This window comes from Dermacentor silvarum, chromosome 4, assembly GCF_013339745.2.
Source record: "Dermacentor silvarum isolate Dsil-2018 chromosome 4, BIME_Dsil_1.4, whole genome shotgun sequence".
Taxonomy (NCBI): Eukaryota; Metazoa; Arthropoda; class Arachnida; order Ixodida; family Ixodidae; genus Dermacentor; species Dermacentor silvarum.
The window spans coordinates 64619214-64638037 of NC_051157.2; the positions used below are offsets into that span (position 1 = coordinate 64619214).

The 18824-nt window shown below is 46.7% G+C and overlaps 1 protein-coding gene across 1 annotated transcript in view; it reads left to right on the forward strand.

Annotated features, from left to right (window-relative positions):
• Positions 1 to 18824, forward strand: part of LOC119448650 (Down syndrome cell adhesion molecule-like protein Dscam2) — an 83033-nt gene that overhangs the window by 22787 nt on the left and 41422 nt on the right. The window contains exon 4 of the mRNA XM_049666446.1: positions 10242 to 10412. Within this exon, the coding sequence (XP_049522403.1) occupies positions 10242 to 10412 (171 nt within the window). The remainder of the gene's footprint in view (positions 1 to 10241; positions 10413 to 18824) is intronic.

Sequence of the window (18824 nt, forward strand, 5' to 3'; positions counted from 1 at the left end):
TCGAAGGCATAGCTAAATATTTAGTTTTTGGAACGATAAGCTGCATTACCCAGATTGAAGCCAAAATCTCAGATTTGTCGATGGGTCTCGCGCAGTCTAGCCCTCCAACTTATACTTTTCAGATGGCTCTGCACTTATGACGACAGTTATGCTTATACTTACCGTAGCGGTGATTATTGCGCAGAAGAGAAAAATTCGCAGCCATCATTGACGGAGTCTGTTAACTTCGCCTCTGAAAACGATACAATTAAATAATCTGCTGTTAGAAAGGTTGACTAAAATGTATGGTGCCGAAATTTATTACGGTGTGCTTCTCTGCAAAGCAGCTAGTGTTATGCGGTGCTGCTAGCACGCTTTCCATCCTGTGGTATGGTTCAGAGCAGCAAGCGCTCAAACCGCGTGCGGGAAAATGAAAACTGAAACAAAGAAAAACTCTACTCTGTGCCTGCTAATGATAGGACGGAGCAAATGAGAAAAAAAAAAAAACTCGGGCTGTTGCTACCCGAAATGCGAAGCATTGAAATAGATAGCAACGTTTAGCGTTGCGCTGAAGCTCCTCAGACAGTGTTCGAGGAATACGCGGAGGCGTCGCGTTATAGAAGCACAGCACGCGAAGCAACTACTGAAGTGCAGCAGAAACAGCGCCCTGGAAGCTACCAGGCGTCTCACAACGCTGTCGCACGCAACTGCCCACTGGAGAACTAAGTCGCGCCTTGTTATGTATGCCTTTTGTCATATTGAGTTACTGCGTGTGCTCAAGGATAGTGCGTCATACGCCTCCCCCCCTTTTTTTTTTTTTGACCGGGTGATTTACGATGCATAGATCGAGTAAATGGTAAGCGTCGGAAAGTACTGGAGGCCCACCCACGTGAACTATAACTCCGCGTTGCTACGAGGGGACGTTTAGACTCCACTTAACGCCTGTTGCGCGTGCCCTGAAAGGGGGCTCAGCGCCGATGAAAACTGACCTGCAGTTATCACTCTTGCTTTTCTGTGATGTCGGGCCAGAAATATTATGCTGGTGCTCGTTTGTTTTTTTTTTTTTTTTTTCCTTTTTCCATATTACGCCGTGCGGGCTGCCTGCATACGTTTCGATACACACGCGCGATTTCACAATCACCCCGGATACCTTGAAACGATACTCCACTGATCGCAAAAATGAAAACATTTGTTGTGTTGCTTTTAAACACATAAAAAATTGTTGGAAGTCAGCGCTTGTCTTCTTCCCTCGTTTGCGTAGTTTTTCTTCTTCCACGCTGTGTAACAAGATCGCGTGCACATGACCGCCAATAGCAAGTGGGCAGCGAAAAAACAATGACGGTAATCACGCTATGCAAAAGCAAAACAAACCAACTAAATATTTACAAGGAAGCATTACATAACCCATGTATGGCAGTTCTTTTTTTGAGAGGGCAATTTAGTTATCTAGCCGGTTTGTTTTGCCTACATATTATGCGACTGCCGTCGTCGTTCTTTTGTTGCCCACGTGCATTTAGATCGGCGGTCATGTCTTTGTGAGTTTCTGTGAAACTAAAAATAAAACGGTTGGAAGTTAGCGCTCGTGTATGCTCTTCTCATTCATGATTTTTATTTTTTTTCTACCTGGTAGTCGCTTAAATATGTCATAGAAGATTGTCCTCGAGTACAACCGTTCGTGCCTATATAGATGTTGTACACGGTACGCATGTATATATGGATGTATTGAAGCCCTTTATTGGACCTTTATATAAGTGCTCTATGAAATAACGTGGTGTTTAACTTAAGAAACCTCCTTTTTCATTCAGACACCGCAGATAAGAGGGTCTCCAGTCGATTTAAATTCAGTGCGAACTCCTTAAGCTCCGAACCTGTAGCTTTTTAGGTTTTCTTGAAAGCACGACTTGCGTGGCGTATAACCCACACGCAGAAAGCAAACAAAAGAACGTAATGCATTTGATATCGTAGATTTATAATCGCCAAATGCGCAAGCACCTTATTTTTCTTTCTCTCCCTGGGAAGCAATAAGACGTACAGCCTAGAATAAATGCGGTAAGATAACCACCCGCACCGAGTGGCGCGTTCTTTTCTTCCGAGATTCCAATCTGCCGACGCCCCTGAACACGATGCGGTTTGCCGGGAGAGCAATTGTCCCGGCGAGGAAGACACGTCCTGATTGTTCCTTCGTTTGCATGTTTCATACCTTTTTTTGAAAGCTCTATATTTTTCGCGAAAAAATTGCGTTTCTTTTCCTCCTCCCTTCTATCGTGCAGGTGTCGTCGCTGAGTGGGTTATTATGAACGGTGTTTCCGATGTCTGAGTACCGCCGATTCTACGCGATCGCAATTTCCCGGTATGAACCAAAAACACGTTTACGCGATGGGAGCAAGTGGAAATGGTTGTGATCATCAGAGCATTAGCGCATATTGACCCTTTTCACGGAGGAGTTTGCTCTAGAGGAACGAGATGGCGCTTCCGACGGCGCGCCATACGTTGCCTCAGCGAATGCGCACGAATACGAAACCATTACTACTGCTGCCATGCTACTGTGCGATCAGTTGTCGGAAATCCAACTGGGTGTTCGCTAATGCACTGCGCCCAATTCATGATGAAAAATGTGTAACGATAAAGGGAAGACGTGTGCGGTAGTTCGCTGCAAAAATAGTGATTCGCATATTGAGGAATGGAACCAACCTGTGTCGCCGCTGCTACATAAGGGCTGCCTGTGTTGCCGCCCTTCGCGATGCTCGGTGTTCCTCGAGGATAAAAAAAAGATAATTTATCTGCCAGTGCTCTATAGCTAACCTCCAAAGAAAGGACTTCAACTCCGGAACGTCGGCACTTAAGAGAAAGTACCGCTCGTTACAAAACGAAGTAGCGCCACTTACTGGCATAGTAAGTTTCTCGCACGTTATCAACACACATACACCCCTACTCACATGCAAACTTACGCCCACCGTATCACCAACGTATCAATAATAAGTGAATGGGCGCACACGTGAATCCATGTGCTGAAGCATGAGTGACGGCGACTACACTGAGAAGACACGAATGTTGGAAGCTGAACGTTTCGGGACGGTCCGCAAAGTAAGCGAGGGACTAGCGATAATACGTCTTTGCTACAAGCTACCACAAAGTACAGAACATTTACATTCCAAGCTTTGTGCACAGCAAGTAAGAACAAACCTATCGCAGCAGAGCACACATGCGAGCGATTAGGCTGAAAAAAAAAAGCCTAACCTTGCATTCGGCCGCGCAACTCTTTAAACAACGAAGCTGGGCGATCGTAGCCCAGAATTTTCCGGAAGTGCGCGCGAACTTTTCACCTTATTACTCATGATGAGGATAATTTCTTTTCGCGAGTCTCCGACTTACAGTCGTCACTGCGCGTTATATAGCGCATCTTGCAACAGCGACACCGCGTTCCAGGAGACCCGCTCCGTGAATGCGTCTCTCTCTCGCTTTCATCGCGCACAAAACCTCTTCATTTCGCGTACGAACGCGCCTGCTGTGGACGAAGACGACGCTTCAGCAATTCAGCAGGTTTCAGCAACTCACGCTTGCATTCTCTCTACCATAAATTGCGACTTCGCCTTCCACCTGGACTCTCCCGTAGCGAAGCAACTTTACTGTGTCGCATGTGGTTGGGCGTCGCATTCACAAATTCTTATTCATTCCCAATAGGAATGGCTAACAGTGCGCCATGCAATTCGTGCGGGTGCGATGAGACGCTAGAGCACCTTCTGTGTCATTGCCCAGCTTTTGACGCTCAACGATGGATTCTTCAAGCTCAACTTAGCATGTTAGATAGCAGAGCGCTTTCAGAGGAAAAAATTCTGGGACCATGGCCTACGCATTGTTGCATGCGAAAGGCCACAAAAGCTCTTCTTCACTTCTTGAAGGAGACTGGACTGTATGAGCGCTTGTGACAGTGGACCTTCCTCTGCGACTGACTCTGTGAATGACGGACTCTTTATTATTTTTGTATTCTCGCTCTTTATCTATTCTTCCCCCTTCCCTCTCCCAAAGCGTAGGGTAGCCAACCGGGCTCGTCCTTGCTTAACCTCCCTACCTTTCCCTTCTCGTTTCTCTCTCTCTCTCTCGTGTCGTGCACACAGTCACCGTCTACGATATGCGTCGAAACGGAGGTTTGCTGCGCCACACCGGCGTCACGCGCTTGCATTGTAAACGCGGAGGCAATGGAGGCAGCTGGGGCAAGCAATGGTCGCGTCACCACGTGATCAAACATGGCAGCGCCCACGGGAGCGCCGCGAAAAGGGTCAATAGAAGTGAAAGGGTGTAGCAGGAAGCACATGTTTCCAACCTCCTCACCTGATCCCCCCGCTGACTGACTGACTGACTGACTGACTGACTGATTGACTGACTATCTATCTATCTATCTATCTATCTATCTATCTATCTATCTATCTATCTATCTATCTATCTATCTATCTATCTATCTATCTATCTATCTATCTATCTATCTATCTATCTATCTATCTATCTATCTATCTATCTATCTATCTATCTATCTATCTATCTATCTATCTATCTATCTATCTATCTATCTATCTATCTATCTATCTATCTATCTATCTATCAGATAAAGAAAGAGGAAAAGAACAAAAAGAAGAAGAACCTTGACATGTACATGTACGATTGTGTTTAACTTCTCAGGAGCAGCACAGGAACTCTCAGAGCAGCACAGAAGAGCAACGCCGCCATATCAATTTTGACCACACTGTGTTGTTTAACGTACTCAGATTACTCAGTACTCGAGTGCTCTTATATTCGTTTCCATTGAAAAGCAGTCGTTGGGGACGGGATTCGAACCTGCAGCCTCCTGCTTAGGTGTAGGACGGTTGGCATGGAGAAGGCCAGAACCCTTGACGAGGAGATTAGGGGAGGTATTCTGCAAGAGTCCACCTAGTGGACATGTCCATTTCGTCTGCTGAAGTGCTCATTGGCTCTGGCACCTGGATCCTGCTGAAGCATCCTCCAGCGCAGCCAATCAGAACTTCAACAGCAGACGAAATGAACATGTTCATTAGGTGGAGTCTTACAGAATACCTCCCCAGGTGGATAGGTTGGAAATTTTTGCTTCCGCTTCTCCTGCATGTGACGTTTAACTTGAAAATGTGGCCAATCAGGTGGCGTAAATGAACAAAGCGATTGAAAAATAAAGGAATTAAGCCCAATGAAGAATTGCATGCGATGCTGTGAAGTAGTGTAAGTGAGCAATTTTTCATCTCGTCGGTTCTTGCAAAATAATGCTAACTAAGGGTGTCATTACACCCTTGCTGAAGCTATCAAAAACCACCTGCTTAATTTCTTTGCGCTCGACTCATGCTACTTGACCGTAGTAAAAGGAAGCCGCGTATTTTGTATAATTTTGATGAGGAGGAATCATTTATTCTGTTTTACATTTTTAAGTTGGCCTAGTGCCCCAAATGTGAAATAAAAGTGGCCTATTCTCTTATATTCGAACAAATATTTGCCTTCAGCAGTCATCCGTCGAGAGAACGTACACGAATAATGACTGCTGTAAGAGAGGCTCCACCCGCAGTAATGAAGCACAATCATAATTTCAATAAAGTTGTTTCTCTCGCTCTCCTCGTCAATTGTGAGTGGCCTGTTGGAGAGTTGTCCAGGTGGTACGCATGTTTCCTACATCTTTCTTACTTGTTTCAGATAAAACACACAAAGCGAACGCTAAAAGAAACAGAAACTTCATCAGAGACACTTAAGACTGCATACGTGTTGGAATGCGAAAGCACTGTAATCGCTTAGGTGAAATGTTTTCGATTTATGTTTTCGACATGCATTAAAGTTCTTCCTGCTGAATCAGCATGTGTTTGCGTATACGTTGTCCACAGATAAGAAAAATTCGGACCATTTTTGCTGCAGAACCATTATATATATATATATATATATATATATATGTATATTTGTGTTCCCTTGCTTCGTTTTCTGAGGCGTGCTTCCGTGGGCGACCACGTTTCACAGCTGCCGTTGAGGTAGACGCTTCGGAGAGCATCCAAGTAGACAAAGCACCGATGAAATCCGAAGAGCAAGTGACACGTGGGAGGCAGTGACGAAAGCAGTGATGGAAGCAGTGACGTGGCGTGTGCAATGACGCATGCACTATAGGCACAACTTTAGTCACCCATAACCATGGAGCCACCGTGGTGTCGGGGAAGTGCACTCGTCTCGCAACCTGGAGGCCCGGGTTCGATTCCCACCCAGACCGAAATGTGCCAAATTTTGTTTCAATTATATTAATGGACTTTGTTCACCGAAACCTGCCTGACGAATTTGACATCAATCGGAGCATTTTTGACGTGTTTTTACTCTTCGCGCCATCGGCCATTTCTGGTACCATCTTTCGGTTACGCCGCCGACGCCGCCGCCGAATTTTAGCGTAATGGGGCATATAATGCTTTCACGATTAAAAAAGAAAAGGCAGGCAGAGCACCGATGCAATGCCCGCTACAACATTGGCCGTAAAGAGAGCTAAACCATATACTCCGTCTCATCAATTGTGTGCAGTGGAGCAAATGAAAGGGCTCGTGGCAGCCAATCAGTAACGAGAGCCACAGAAGAGAGCAGGGGTTCGCCCTTTGTTCGCTGCTAAACCTTCCGTGTAGTCGGTATCGCGTAAGCGGCGATCAGAGGCGGACAGTGGAAGGGCGTCTCTCTCGGCGTTCCTTTCTGCTTGGCTGACGTGACGCAGATTTTGCTGCAGTGCACGGAGTTGGTGAGGTCGACTATAGTGTATTCAATCAGCACGGTTGTTATGGCGGTATCGAGACAGCTGTGCAGTTTTAGCAAACTTATCAAGGCTTGAAAATTCAGTAAAAATAGAGAGAGAGACAGAAGAAAGCGGAAAGGCAGGGAGGTTAACCAGATGGGAAGATCCGGTTTGCTACTCTACGCTGGGGAGAGAGGGGAGGGGGAGGTAAAGTAAAGGGAAAGTATAGGTAGAGAAAGAAAGGAGCACAGAAAAAAATTTGGCGCAATAATCTACGCTCTACTACGATTTTTTGGCAGGTCGGATTTATTAGGTTATTATCGCAATTTTTTTATTGCGATAGCAATTATATGGACACTCAAAAGCAGATTTCTGCCGTCGGCGTCGCCGTCGCCGTCGCCTTGAGGTTCCGTATGACGTCAATGGAGATGAAATCTTCGCCGCGCGCCGCCGAACGCTGTATGTGCGAGTGAAAGAGCGCGAGGGACGCGCGCTTTCACGGGGAGTTAACGCACGGCGGAGAACAAACGCGCGTTCTGCGCTGTGCTCCCTTAACGGCTGCAGAAGTAGGCGTCTCTTTCCTCCTCTACAATCACCATATATGTAGAGTAAACGTACCTTCTTCCGACGCGCGAAAGAGTGTGGGGGAGGGGCAGGAAGGGAGGCGACGTTTAGCTGCGGCACCAAGTGCCTATTTATGTCAGAGGCTCCGGCAACAGTCACCAACGCCACACGCATTTTGAGCGAACGCGGGCAAAACGCCGGCGGCGTCGACAACAGTTCTGCGTGTTGCCGGTGCTGCTGCATGTCCAAGTTTATACAGCTGATAAAGCTGCTATCATTACTCCGTATAGCTCTCTTCAAATTTGCTATCGCAATTGATGCTTCGCCTTTCAGGTGAAACTGCGACAACTTTTTTTCACTGCACAGCACTGTCTGATGGGCTCGAACATACCCAGCAATTTTATTGCGTAGCAATTATATAGACACTCCAAAGCAGGTTTCTGCCATCGCCGTCGCCGTGAGGTTCCGTATGACGTCAACGGCGATGAAATTGTCGCCGCGCTCCGGACGCTGTATGTGCGAGTGAAAGGGCGCGAGGGACGCGCGCTTTCACGGGGAGTGAACGCACGTCAGAGAGCAAACGCGCGTTCGGCGCCGTGCTCCCTGAAGGGCTGTAGAATTTAGCGTCTCATTCCTTCTTTCCATATATAGAGAGCAAACGCAACTTTTTCCGTCGCACGAAAGGCTGTGGGGGACGGGAGGGAGGGAGGGAGGGAGGGAGGGGAGGCGACGTTTAGCTGCGGCACCAAATGCGTATTATTGCGATAGCAATTATATGGACACTCAAAAGCAGATTTCTGCCGTCGGCATCGCCGTCGTCGTCGCCGTCGCCGTCGCCGTTGCCGTGAGGTTCCGTATGACCTCAATGGAGATGAAATCGTCGCCGCGCGCCGAACGCTGTATGTGCGAGTGAAAGGGCGCGAGGGGCGCGCGCTTTTACGGGGAATGAACGCACGGCGGAGAACAAACGCGCGTTCTGCGCCGTGCTCCCTTAGGGGCTGCAGAAGTAGGCGTCTCTTTCCTCCTTTACAATCACCATATATGTAGAGCAAACGCGCCTTCTTCCGACGCGCGAGAGGCCGTGGGGGAGGGGGGGAGGGGGAGGAAAGAGAGGCGACGTTTAGCTGCAGCACCAAGTGCCTATTTGTATCAGAGGCTCCAGCAACAGTCACCAACGCCGCACGCATTTTGAGCGAACGCGGACAAAACGCCGACGGCGTCGACAACAGTTCTGCGTGTTGCCGGTGCTGCTGCATGTCCAAGTTTATACAGCTGATAAAGCTAATATCATTACTCCGTATAGCTCTCTACAAATTTGCTATCGCAATTGATGCTTCGCCTTTCAGGTGAAACTGCGACAACTTTTTTTATGAAAACGCCGTGCGCGTTCGGTGCGAACGCGGGCAAAACGCCGACGGCGTCGACAACAGTTCTGCGCGTTGCTGGTGCTGCTGTATGTCCAAGTTTATACAGCTGATAAAACTACTATCCTTACTCCGTATAGCTAGCTCTCTACTAATTTGCTATCGCAATTGTGCTTCGCCTTTCGGGTGAAACTGCGACAAATTTTTAAATGCGAAGCATTTCTTGCCGTCGGCTCTGTCCGTCCCTCCCGCGGCATCCCACACCCCCACAGCGCATGCGCGTCCCCTTCCCCTCTCCCTCCTCTCCTACGCTCCCCCTTTCTCTCCTCTAGGAGTCCTGTAGGAGCGGCGCCCACGTCCCACGGCCCCAGAGCACATGCGCGTCCCCTCCCCGTCTCTCTCCTTTCGTAGGCTCCCCCCCTTTCTCTCCTCTAGGAATCCGGAGCGGCGCGCACGACAGGTGGTGCGACAGCTGCATACTCCGCTGGGGTCGCCACGGTAGTTACGCGGCATGAAAATGACGGAATGCGCGCGCCTCATTCTCTCTCCTGTGCAGCGCCGCGATGAGCGCTCGGGCCGCTGCCGCGAAACCATCTCCCGCTCAAGCTAACCATCTCCCCGCTGCTTCGCATCCACAAATGGTTCCCTTTAGCGGGACATGGAGTAATTTTTTTTCTCTCCTTGGCTCAGCGCGCCGCGGAGAAAAGAGAGGCAGGGGTCGGGAAGGCAGGGAGCTGGCGAGGAGGAGACAGCGTGCATGCGCACGCGGTCTGCTCTTCCTCCTCCGGGTTGCCATGGCTACCACGGCTACGCACCACAAATTACGGCTGGCTTAAACAGCTTCGCTGTTAAAATGTATGCGTGGTGTAGCAGATCAGAGACAAGGTCTTCCGGCCTACCTCTCCGCTCTTCTTTTTATTAAACGTTCTTCTCTGTATTTGCGTCTCTACGCGGATCAGATCAGATTATATAGGAAGAATGCGTTGAAAAGTGTGAGAACCGCCGTGGTTGCTCAGTGACTATGGTGTTGGGCTGCTAAGCACGAGGTTGCGGGATCAAATCCCGGCCACGGCGGCCGCATTTCGATGGGGGCGAAATGTGAAAACACCCGTGTACTTAGATTTAGGTGTACGTTAAAGAACTCCAGGCGGTCCGAATTACTCCGGAGTCCCCCACTACAGCGTGCCTCATAATCAGATCGTGGTTTCGGCACGTAAAACCGCATAATTAAAAAATTGTGAGACTGTGAGTCAAGGCAAGAAGGCCTGGAAAAGCTGGCTAACGGGTGACTGAAAATGCGGGTCTCACCGACAAAGCTGCGGGCTAACATGCCTTCGGCGGCGGTCAGCGGCCAGAATCAGCCATCGACTTCGGCCGTTTTTTCTTGTGGTTAAAAAAATATATTTGTTTTGTCTCTCTCATGGCTTGTCTTTACTCCTTTAAAGAGTCAAACGAGGTGATGCGCGTTTGGCGTCATTGAACTTGCGCGAAAATTAGCTCTGCAACCGCGTCGGCAGTGCACTGTGCTTCGTTGACTCACCGAGGATCAGGTGCTCGAGATAACGCGGCCTCTGCTTCTGTTCCAGTGCTCGCGGAGAATTTCGTGCCCGTCGTGCAGGACGTATACGCCATACGAGGTAACGCTGCCGTCCTTCGGTGCCACCTACCGGCCGCCGTGAAGGACTACGTCACAGTGGTGTCGTGGATGCGCAGCGACGGAGTCGTAGTGGGCAGCCGCGGCAACTCTGTGCAGCAAGGTATGGCCATTCAAAGTCATAGGGCATGCCATTACAGCAGGCTACAGGATTTCCTTGTTTTGCTCTTGCCTAAAGCTGTTGCCTAATTTTGGTATCACCGATGTTTCTCTGCACCGTATGCACTGGTTTTGTGTACGTGTGTGTATGCGTGCGTACGTTTGTGTGCCTGTGCATGCTTGCTTGCATGCGCGCGCGTGTGTGTGTATGTGAGTGTGTGTATGTGTGTGTGATTGCATGCATGCGTGCGAGTGCGTGCGTGCGGGGGTACGTGTGCCGGATTGCCGCAGGCGGATGACGGCGATTTGTCCCGCCTCAGCCCTATACGTACTTGAACGTGTCACTCTGGACCCATCGTCAGATAAAGCAGCGTTCATTAAGAAGGCAAGATGACTCCTAGGACACTTCAGAGTGCGGATGGCGGGAGTCGTAGTCTGGTGTTCTAGGTTCCGTCAGTGATAGCGACATTTCTCCCACGACCTGCTCTATACAGAAGTGAACTTCGCTAATCAAGATGGACTTGAGCTGTTTGCGTACTACAACCACAACGTTGCCACTTCGCATGCATTTTGATATCTAAGTCATTTATAGAAACGTAAAGGCGCGTTGCTTAGTGGCTACTATATTCTTGAACGACTTTGTCGACTCAACCACAACCACATAGTTCCGTGGATGCAGTGCTCTTTTGTGCAATAAGTGTTCCTCTGGAGGAATATATTTCGTGTCTCCAGAAACTTAGAAGTCATCATCGCCAACCAGTACTTCAAGCTTTGCTATATAATATTCAAGCAACGTTCAGTAGGAGGGCGATCTATACAAAAAAGCAGGCCATTTACGCAACCCCCATGGCGCCCTACTTACCGTCCATCTACGCCTAAATCCCCACCATCGGCCTTTCTACACAGAAAGGTGATTCTTTCTGTCCTTGGCTAACTTGCTGTTTTTCTGGACTGCCAGTGCGTCGCATTGCCGTCAGAATGTCACCGCTTTCTTCCGAGGCGCAAAAAAATAAATGCGTCATTCTTACACAATTCAAACTTTGTTGCTACGCTCGCAACAACAAGAAAGAAAGAAAAAATAAGTGAACGTGGAAAGGACAGACTAATAAGGGCTGGGCAATTTGTTACTGAGCCCAAGGTAACATAGATAACGAGAACAAATATTCGAGATGTGAGTTTGACGTCCTACAGCTGCTGCAGTGTACAAAACGTAATACGCACGTGGTACAAAAATAATTAGTTTTTTTTTTGTCAGGGCAAAGTATAATGTATGTAGTATGGCACACACACAAGAGGAAACAAACTTTATGCGTAGGGAACTGTGAGGTATACGGAATTCTGGATCTCCTTAATCAAGCGACCGGAGGCAACGACATGTGCGAGGGAAATGTCGCATGTTTAAGGTAAAAACAAATATGTTTAGCAACCTGTGAGCGATAGCGATGAATAATCAGAGGAGTCTCGTGCGAGGGCAGGCAAGATATATGAAGAAACAATAAATTATCGCGCGCTCGAGGGGGGCTATGCTCACCAGCCTCGGCCTATTCTTACTTTCCCGCCAAGTCTCTCGGCCTTGCTGTCGCAAAGCGGTGGTTTGATGCTGCCAACTAATGAGGGAATATTTTATTTTCCACTATCCTACTAACTCAGTTTTAGCACACAATTTTTTTCTTGGTATTTATTTTTTGTCAGAACTTGCTGCTAAAAGGCAGGAGTGTTCATTTGCACGCAGGTTTGGTGTTGAGAGATTCTTTCTTTTTTCTTGTTTTTTTTTATAGAATTAGTTGGTTGGGGCGCACATATGTTCGCAGGTTCGGTCGTGGGTCGCTGAAATCTTATTTACATAAGAGAGAAGTGCAAACTCTCGTGGTGATGTGTTAAGGCGCCGATGTGTTTCTTTTTCTTGTCTTTTGTGGATCTGCTTTCTTTAGTACCTCTTACACTCGAAGTGCTTCTCCAACATGTAGAAATAACCAGTCTTATAAATTCTTTTATACTCATTATTTGCGCTGGTGTATTTCTTTCTTTATTATTTTTTATGTACTTCCACTGAATTTGCCATTTCCTTCAGGAGCACTGCACATTTTTTATGGTGCATACCTTATATCCTTTAACGCTCTTGCGTGTTAACGTTTATCATCTGTTTTTGTATCACGACGAAGTAAACTGGACGCTGACGAAAGAGGTGTTACTGCCTACATAAAGGAAACTTAGTTATTTCTCACAAGTTTGCATTTAAGTGTGTTTCCGCGTGGATGCCAAAACGTCGTCTTTTTTTTTTTTCATTTGATCACATATTTTCGGTTGGCGTTAAGCGTATTTTCTCCTAAATTGTATCTTTCTGGACAGCGCCAGACGTCGTCCAATTGTCGATTTTATTTAAGTCGCCTGGTTTATGCCGATTTAAAAGGTTTGTTTTTAGCGCTTTGGCTTCTCTCTGGGTCCTATTGTTTCCTGATCCCAGTAAGATTTTCAAAGATGTTGTGCTCGCAACATCTTCTTGTCTTTGCTGGCTCGTGATCATGCCTCACTAGAGTGAGCTGACAATTTGCACAGATAAAACAAAGTATATGAAATGACGTGAGCTGCGTGCTCTGTCTCCTGTTGATTTGTGAACGTCGTTGGCGCTCAAACTGCACTTCCGTAACACTGTTCGTACAAGCACTGTGTTAGGGAAATGAACGAGTGATGGCGTCTAATGAGGTTGCAACTAACACCGCGAGGACCGGGCTCACTTCCAACTTCTTTCCCACTGAAAATATGCATGTAATTTAAGTACAAGAAAAATACAAATAACTGACACACAACGGGTAAGGTTCTACAACGCCAATAAAAGAAGAAAAAAAATAACTCATGCAATCAGCCTATCCACGTCACGAAAAACTAACACGTGCCCAGTGCAGAATAAAATTGAACTCCCCACTAATTTTACAAAGCAGTGATACGCTGACATTCCATACCGCACACCGTACCATTTCATAAAAAGGCTTGTTGTTGGGCGAGTCCTGCCTTGCTGTTCTGTCTTGTCCATGTCCGTGTCTTTCCAACGTTCTCCTAATTTTATTCCGTACCATTTTAGCTGCACCGATACTTTCTTTCTTTTCCAATAACAACTCGTAGCAATTAGAGGCTTTTTACGCGAAAATTGAAAACAAAAAACAAATGCAGTCACCCCCTCATTCAGAATGCACGTAAAAGCTAAGGGATTCCTCCCAACTTCGCATAGAAAAAAGAGAAAAGCACTCGCTGTTTCTCTCCGTAATAAATAGCCTCGCATATTGGTCTAGGGCTGAGTAAATGTTAGGTCAACACCTGACTTGAATTAACAGTAGTATGTATTCTTCTCCAATATATGGTAGCAAACCAGGTGCAACCTCGTCAACCTACCTGTACTTCTTTTCCTTCTCTCCCCCCCCCCCCTCCTCCCCCCTCCTCCCCCCCCCCCTTCCCACCTTTCTGAGGCCTGCCTGAGTCTTATGAGTCTTCTCTCGGCTTCGGAAGGCTATGGCCTTCGTATTGCTCGTTCACTGCCTGTCAGGGCGCCGTCTGCAATTCTTAACAGCCATTGTTACGTACGTATGACTTTGTGAATACGAAACCGAACATTTTTATATGCAACTTATCATCGGGATATTCAAGGTTAGCAGTAACTTATGTCAGGCAACAACGAGAATATAGAGGCCATGCTATGATACAAATTTAATGACTGTAGACCTCATCCTTCATTTTCACTGAGCGTAAAAAGAATGATCGTTTTGAAGGTTAGTACCTTTTTGAGGGATAAGCTCCAGTGTTTTTTCCGTGTTCCGAGGGTGTGTTGTCGTGCTGCTGCTAACATTCATTGGTTTGTGCCATAAAACTTTAGTTGGGAGTCAATGCTTCTCGGCGACTTTGTTACCTGTACAGGTATTTTATACACATTGTTTCGCGCTGCCTTTCGTTGTCTACGACGCGCTGTGTAAAGGATACATGAAAAACGCTTTCAGTGTGAGCTCAAAATAGGCCAGAAATCTCTTTTGCGGGGCTTATAGATGGCCGTACTGGTGTTTACACAGCCCATTAGCTGAAGAACTAAACTGACTGCAACCCATAATTAGCACTAATTATTTCAGCTGCTCTAGATGCGGCAAGACGAAATAAAGCACGCTGCCTCCCGCACAACGCCATTACCCCACTCTCCAACCAGGCGGGTTACGTAGTGGCAGCTATGCACACCACGCCGCGCGTGCGAGGACCACGCCTGGCAATGGCGGTTATGGCGCGGGTAAAGGAATCACCCTTCGAAGGCGTAGGCCTTCTCCTATAACTTCTCTTTCAAAACAACGGGAAGCTTTAAAAATTGTTTTCATATTTCTTGAAAACATTGGCTTAATTTACTGGATCTAGCCTGTTTACTTCAACACCATCACCGTCGCCTGGCCTGTATGTGCCAGCATGGTCATACATTTTCGTGCTTTTTTCTTCCTTTCCCGTCCTTCTCTACCTAGGGCCTTTCTGTCCCCTATCATTTTCCCTAAGCAGAGTAGCAAGCATGTTTTTGTTAGTTTATTACCTGTGACAATATGAGAAATTTGGCTACTGATGGGCGCGCTATCGCAAAGCCATAGCTAACACACACACACTATTTCAAAACTACACGAGGGAACAGTTTAAATATAAAATGAAAAATAAATAGTCAGGAGCTTTCACAATTGCACAGAGTGAAACTCCCTAGACTTACTGTATCTGTCGGGATAAGCTCTGTAAATCTATGCATGCATAATACAGAGTCAGCGTATAACCTGTGGTATGCACAATTAATGTGCCCATAATTAAATGCCCCAGTTAAAGGCACAGCGTAAAAGATGTCTGTGACGCGATAAAAGCACATTAAATCTCACAATATGTCAAATGTTACGACAAAGTCATCATCATGACGTTGTTGTGAGACATAATTAATGTCACTTAATTGCGCTAGTCACTGGAAACTAATGAGATTACTTTCCGCTGTAAAATCACGCAAGGATTTTGCAACCTCTGTTTATTTGTAGCACGTACGCGCCTACATATGTGCTGGCAGAATTTTGTGTATGTTAATACAGAGGTTTCTCTCTATCTTTCTCACCCTTCGAACCGACAGGAGCACGAGAATGTGTTCGAGAGCCGTAATAGTTATAATAACATATAGCAGCACATGATAGTCTCACTTCTATTTTAAAGGTAATAAAAAGATACACGTACGCGACCGGGACCCTTTTCATAACTGTAAAGCTAGCTTTTCCACAACGCCTATAGAATGACGGCGTAGCGAGTTTCGCAGTCGGCGCGTTACGTGCCCACTATGCGCGTTCTAATGCGAAGTATAAAATGTAGACGTGGCTCTTGTAAAGCAACCACGTGTGGCGGACAAGTACCAGCATGCGAAGCTGCCCCTCTTTTTTTTTTAATTTAAACGATGATTGCTACCACCACTGACACTTGCAAATTGCAATGCAGAGAAGCACACTTGCAAAAAGAAAAAAAAAAGATTTTCTTGTCCAGCCTGTGCTGGGGGAAAGGGGCAGAGAAATGTGAAGATGAGGGAAGAAGAATAGTAATAAACAGGAAGAATCTGCACACTCTGCCAAGAAAGCGCGCAGTGACCTTCATAACCTATCATGTATAATAGACGTTTTTTTTTTTCGTTTTACGTCTCTACATTGGCTGCCTACTATTCCTCTGTCGACAAGTGACGGCGTTTACATTATTTTTGAACTCCGCACCGATGATGTGGCTCCATGGCTAGAAATATTTGCGTTCAGTTAAGTACTTCCGACGTCTGGTTTTTTTTTTCTCGTTGGGATTTTTGTATATATATTCACATGATTAATAATAATAATACTTTCGGAAGCGCGCGTGCTGAACTTACATATGTCTTTTCATAAATTTCTTTCTTGCCTCCGTTGAACTTTAGCGGCGATGTGCTCTAACTGGCAATGGGCTCTCCGAACAACCGCAGTAATGTGCTTTAAAACTGTCAGCCGTGTGATGTCTCTTCGTGCATCGAATAACATTATAACACACACACACACAAAAAAAAAAGAAAACAAACTGCAAATTCGTCACCCACAAACGCCTGCTTGGTCTGCCAAAAGAGCTGCGAATTTGATTCTGCAGATCTCACTGTGGCGCACACTCTGTGTTGTAACTCGAACGAGGGGGCCTCCCCCGTGTAGGAGATAGGGTTCGCTTTGCCACCGAGGCCCTTACCATCCAGTTCAGGGAACTTCCAGAGGGGTAAAATATGGCCGCGTGCGCGCGAGGCGGCTCCGTTTTTCCCGGTTCGCTTAACGAGGCGCGCGCTCCTTTTTTTTTCGCAGCCCGTCGAGGTTGGGCGCGATAGTGCGCAGCCGCTCGTTTTCGGTGAAGCAAACATTAGCGGCGAGCGAACGTAGCAAAGCGCCTCATTTACAGCGCATCCGAACGTGGCACCCCCCGAAGAGGGAGCCGGAAATGACGTGTCCGCGCCGCTGGGTGAAGTGAGTGTTGATAACGCGCCGTTTGGTGTTAAACGCATTTAAATCGACAGCAGCCGGTATTTTAATTTTCTTTATTTTATTTTTTCAATTTTATGCTTTTCTGCATTTGTATGCGGACGACGGCAGAAGTTACTTTGTCTGAGAGACGGAAGTGACATAGAAGAGGTGCGTGCGTGATTGTGTGTGTTTGTTTGTGTATGTGCGTGCGTGTGTGTTTGCGCCCGCACGTTTATGTGAGACATCAGGAGTGCTTTGGATGTTCCTGAGGTTTGGCGAACCAGCAGAGACGGAATTATAACGTCACGTTGCTGCTAAAGCAAGGGCAATGTTGCTTTAGCAGAAACGTACACGATATAGCCACATTCGTGTATACTTAACCGCTTTCATATTTACTAGAGAGAATCATATAGATGTCGTACTCCTAAACGTGCACACTCTTTCTATGCCCTTTTTCTGCGAGTCATCTTTCCAATCGCACTGTTGCGATCTATTTATATTGCTGAAACACTCGAAAAGGGTCCGGAGCGCCCAAAAATATCCGCCATTTGCAGAAACAAACGAATGCTTTAATGCTACGATAGAAAGTGTTCTGCATTCCTCGTAAGTAAAGCTACGCGCAACAGAGGGAAGGAAAAGAAAAAAAAAAATGTCCGCCGACTGCTCTTGGCACTTGAAGCGACAGTGTTTACTGTTTAGCGAATGCATTCCCCCGACCAGCGCAAGCAAGCATTGGTCGTATTTGCCTGGTTCCGCTGTGAAACCTTGCCGTTTCCTATAGCAAACAGCGCCAGATGTATCGACGGCGTCGCGGAGCCTTTCAGCTTCGGACGAGCTTTCACAAAAATCTTTAAGCCTCGAGGCTCTCGCTTCGCTCACTTATATATGTTCGACGAAGCGAGGGCTTATTTTCGGAAAAGGTGCTCACGGTTGCTCTTCTTGTACGCAACTCTGTAAACAAGAGCAAATCTCCGTTCTTGTAAGAAAGAAAATTTCAAAAAAAGGGGATAGAGTAAGTATAAAGAGAGAACTAAATAAAAAAATAAAGGAGACAGAAATGAAGTGATACATAATGCAGCGTAAAAATTAAAGAGAGAGCAATCGATTAAGAGCCCCGAAGCTTTGGTGGTGCGTCTGGTTGTCTAGAGCTCGACGCACGCTTCGAGTTCTCTTTTGCGATGAGAAGCTGCGTTCGTGATGTTTCGAAGCAGCGCTGACGGCTGCTTACGCTTCCTGTCCAGCTCGGGTTCTGGCTGACTTCGGCGCACTTTCCAGTTCGATTGTTACGTGTAATCCACTCAAGAGCAGTGGCCTTCTGCACAGCGTCGTCTCTTAAGGCGTTATGGTTTTACCAACGTTATGTACACTGTATACCATAGTAATCTTTCTTTTTCTTTGCGCTAGAGTCTTCAATCGTGGTCTCGCGAGAGTAGTGCACGTGGGAAAATGAAGGTGCAATAGCGAGAAAAAAAAAAAAAAAACGTAGCGACGGATAAATAAGAGGTAGGTGATACTACGTCGTTACTCGAGCACCTCTCGAACAGCCGAGTAGTATATGATATGTTCCAGAGCAAAGAAGGGAGACGGGTGAAGTATAAAGCAAGTAAAAAAAGAACGACCGATACACGAGCTCAACCAGTCTCATTACGTGGAGTGATAGCGCTAAATTGATGGCCAAATATTATCCGAGCAATGATAAAATGCTAGTCCTAGTACGCGTAGGCTTATTCCGAAAGGGTAGTTCTAAACTACACAGGATGTCGTTTATTTGGGCGCTTGCGTCATGCAAATTCGTCGCAATAATACGGAAAATGTAAGTAACCCATCCCATAGGATGACAAAATACCGACAGGCTGTGTTTTTTTTTCTTTCTTTTTTTTCAGTCAGTGTTGCATTTTTTTCCCCGACTACAAGGACAACGC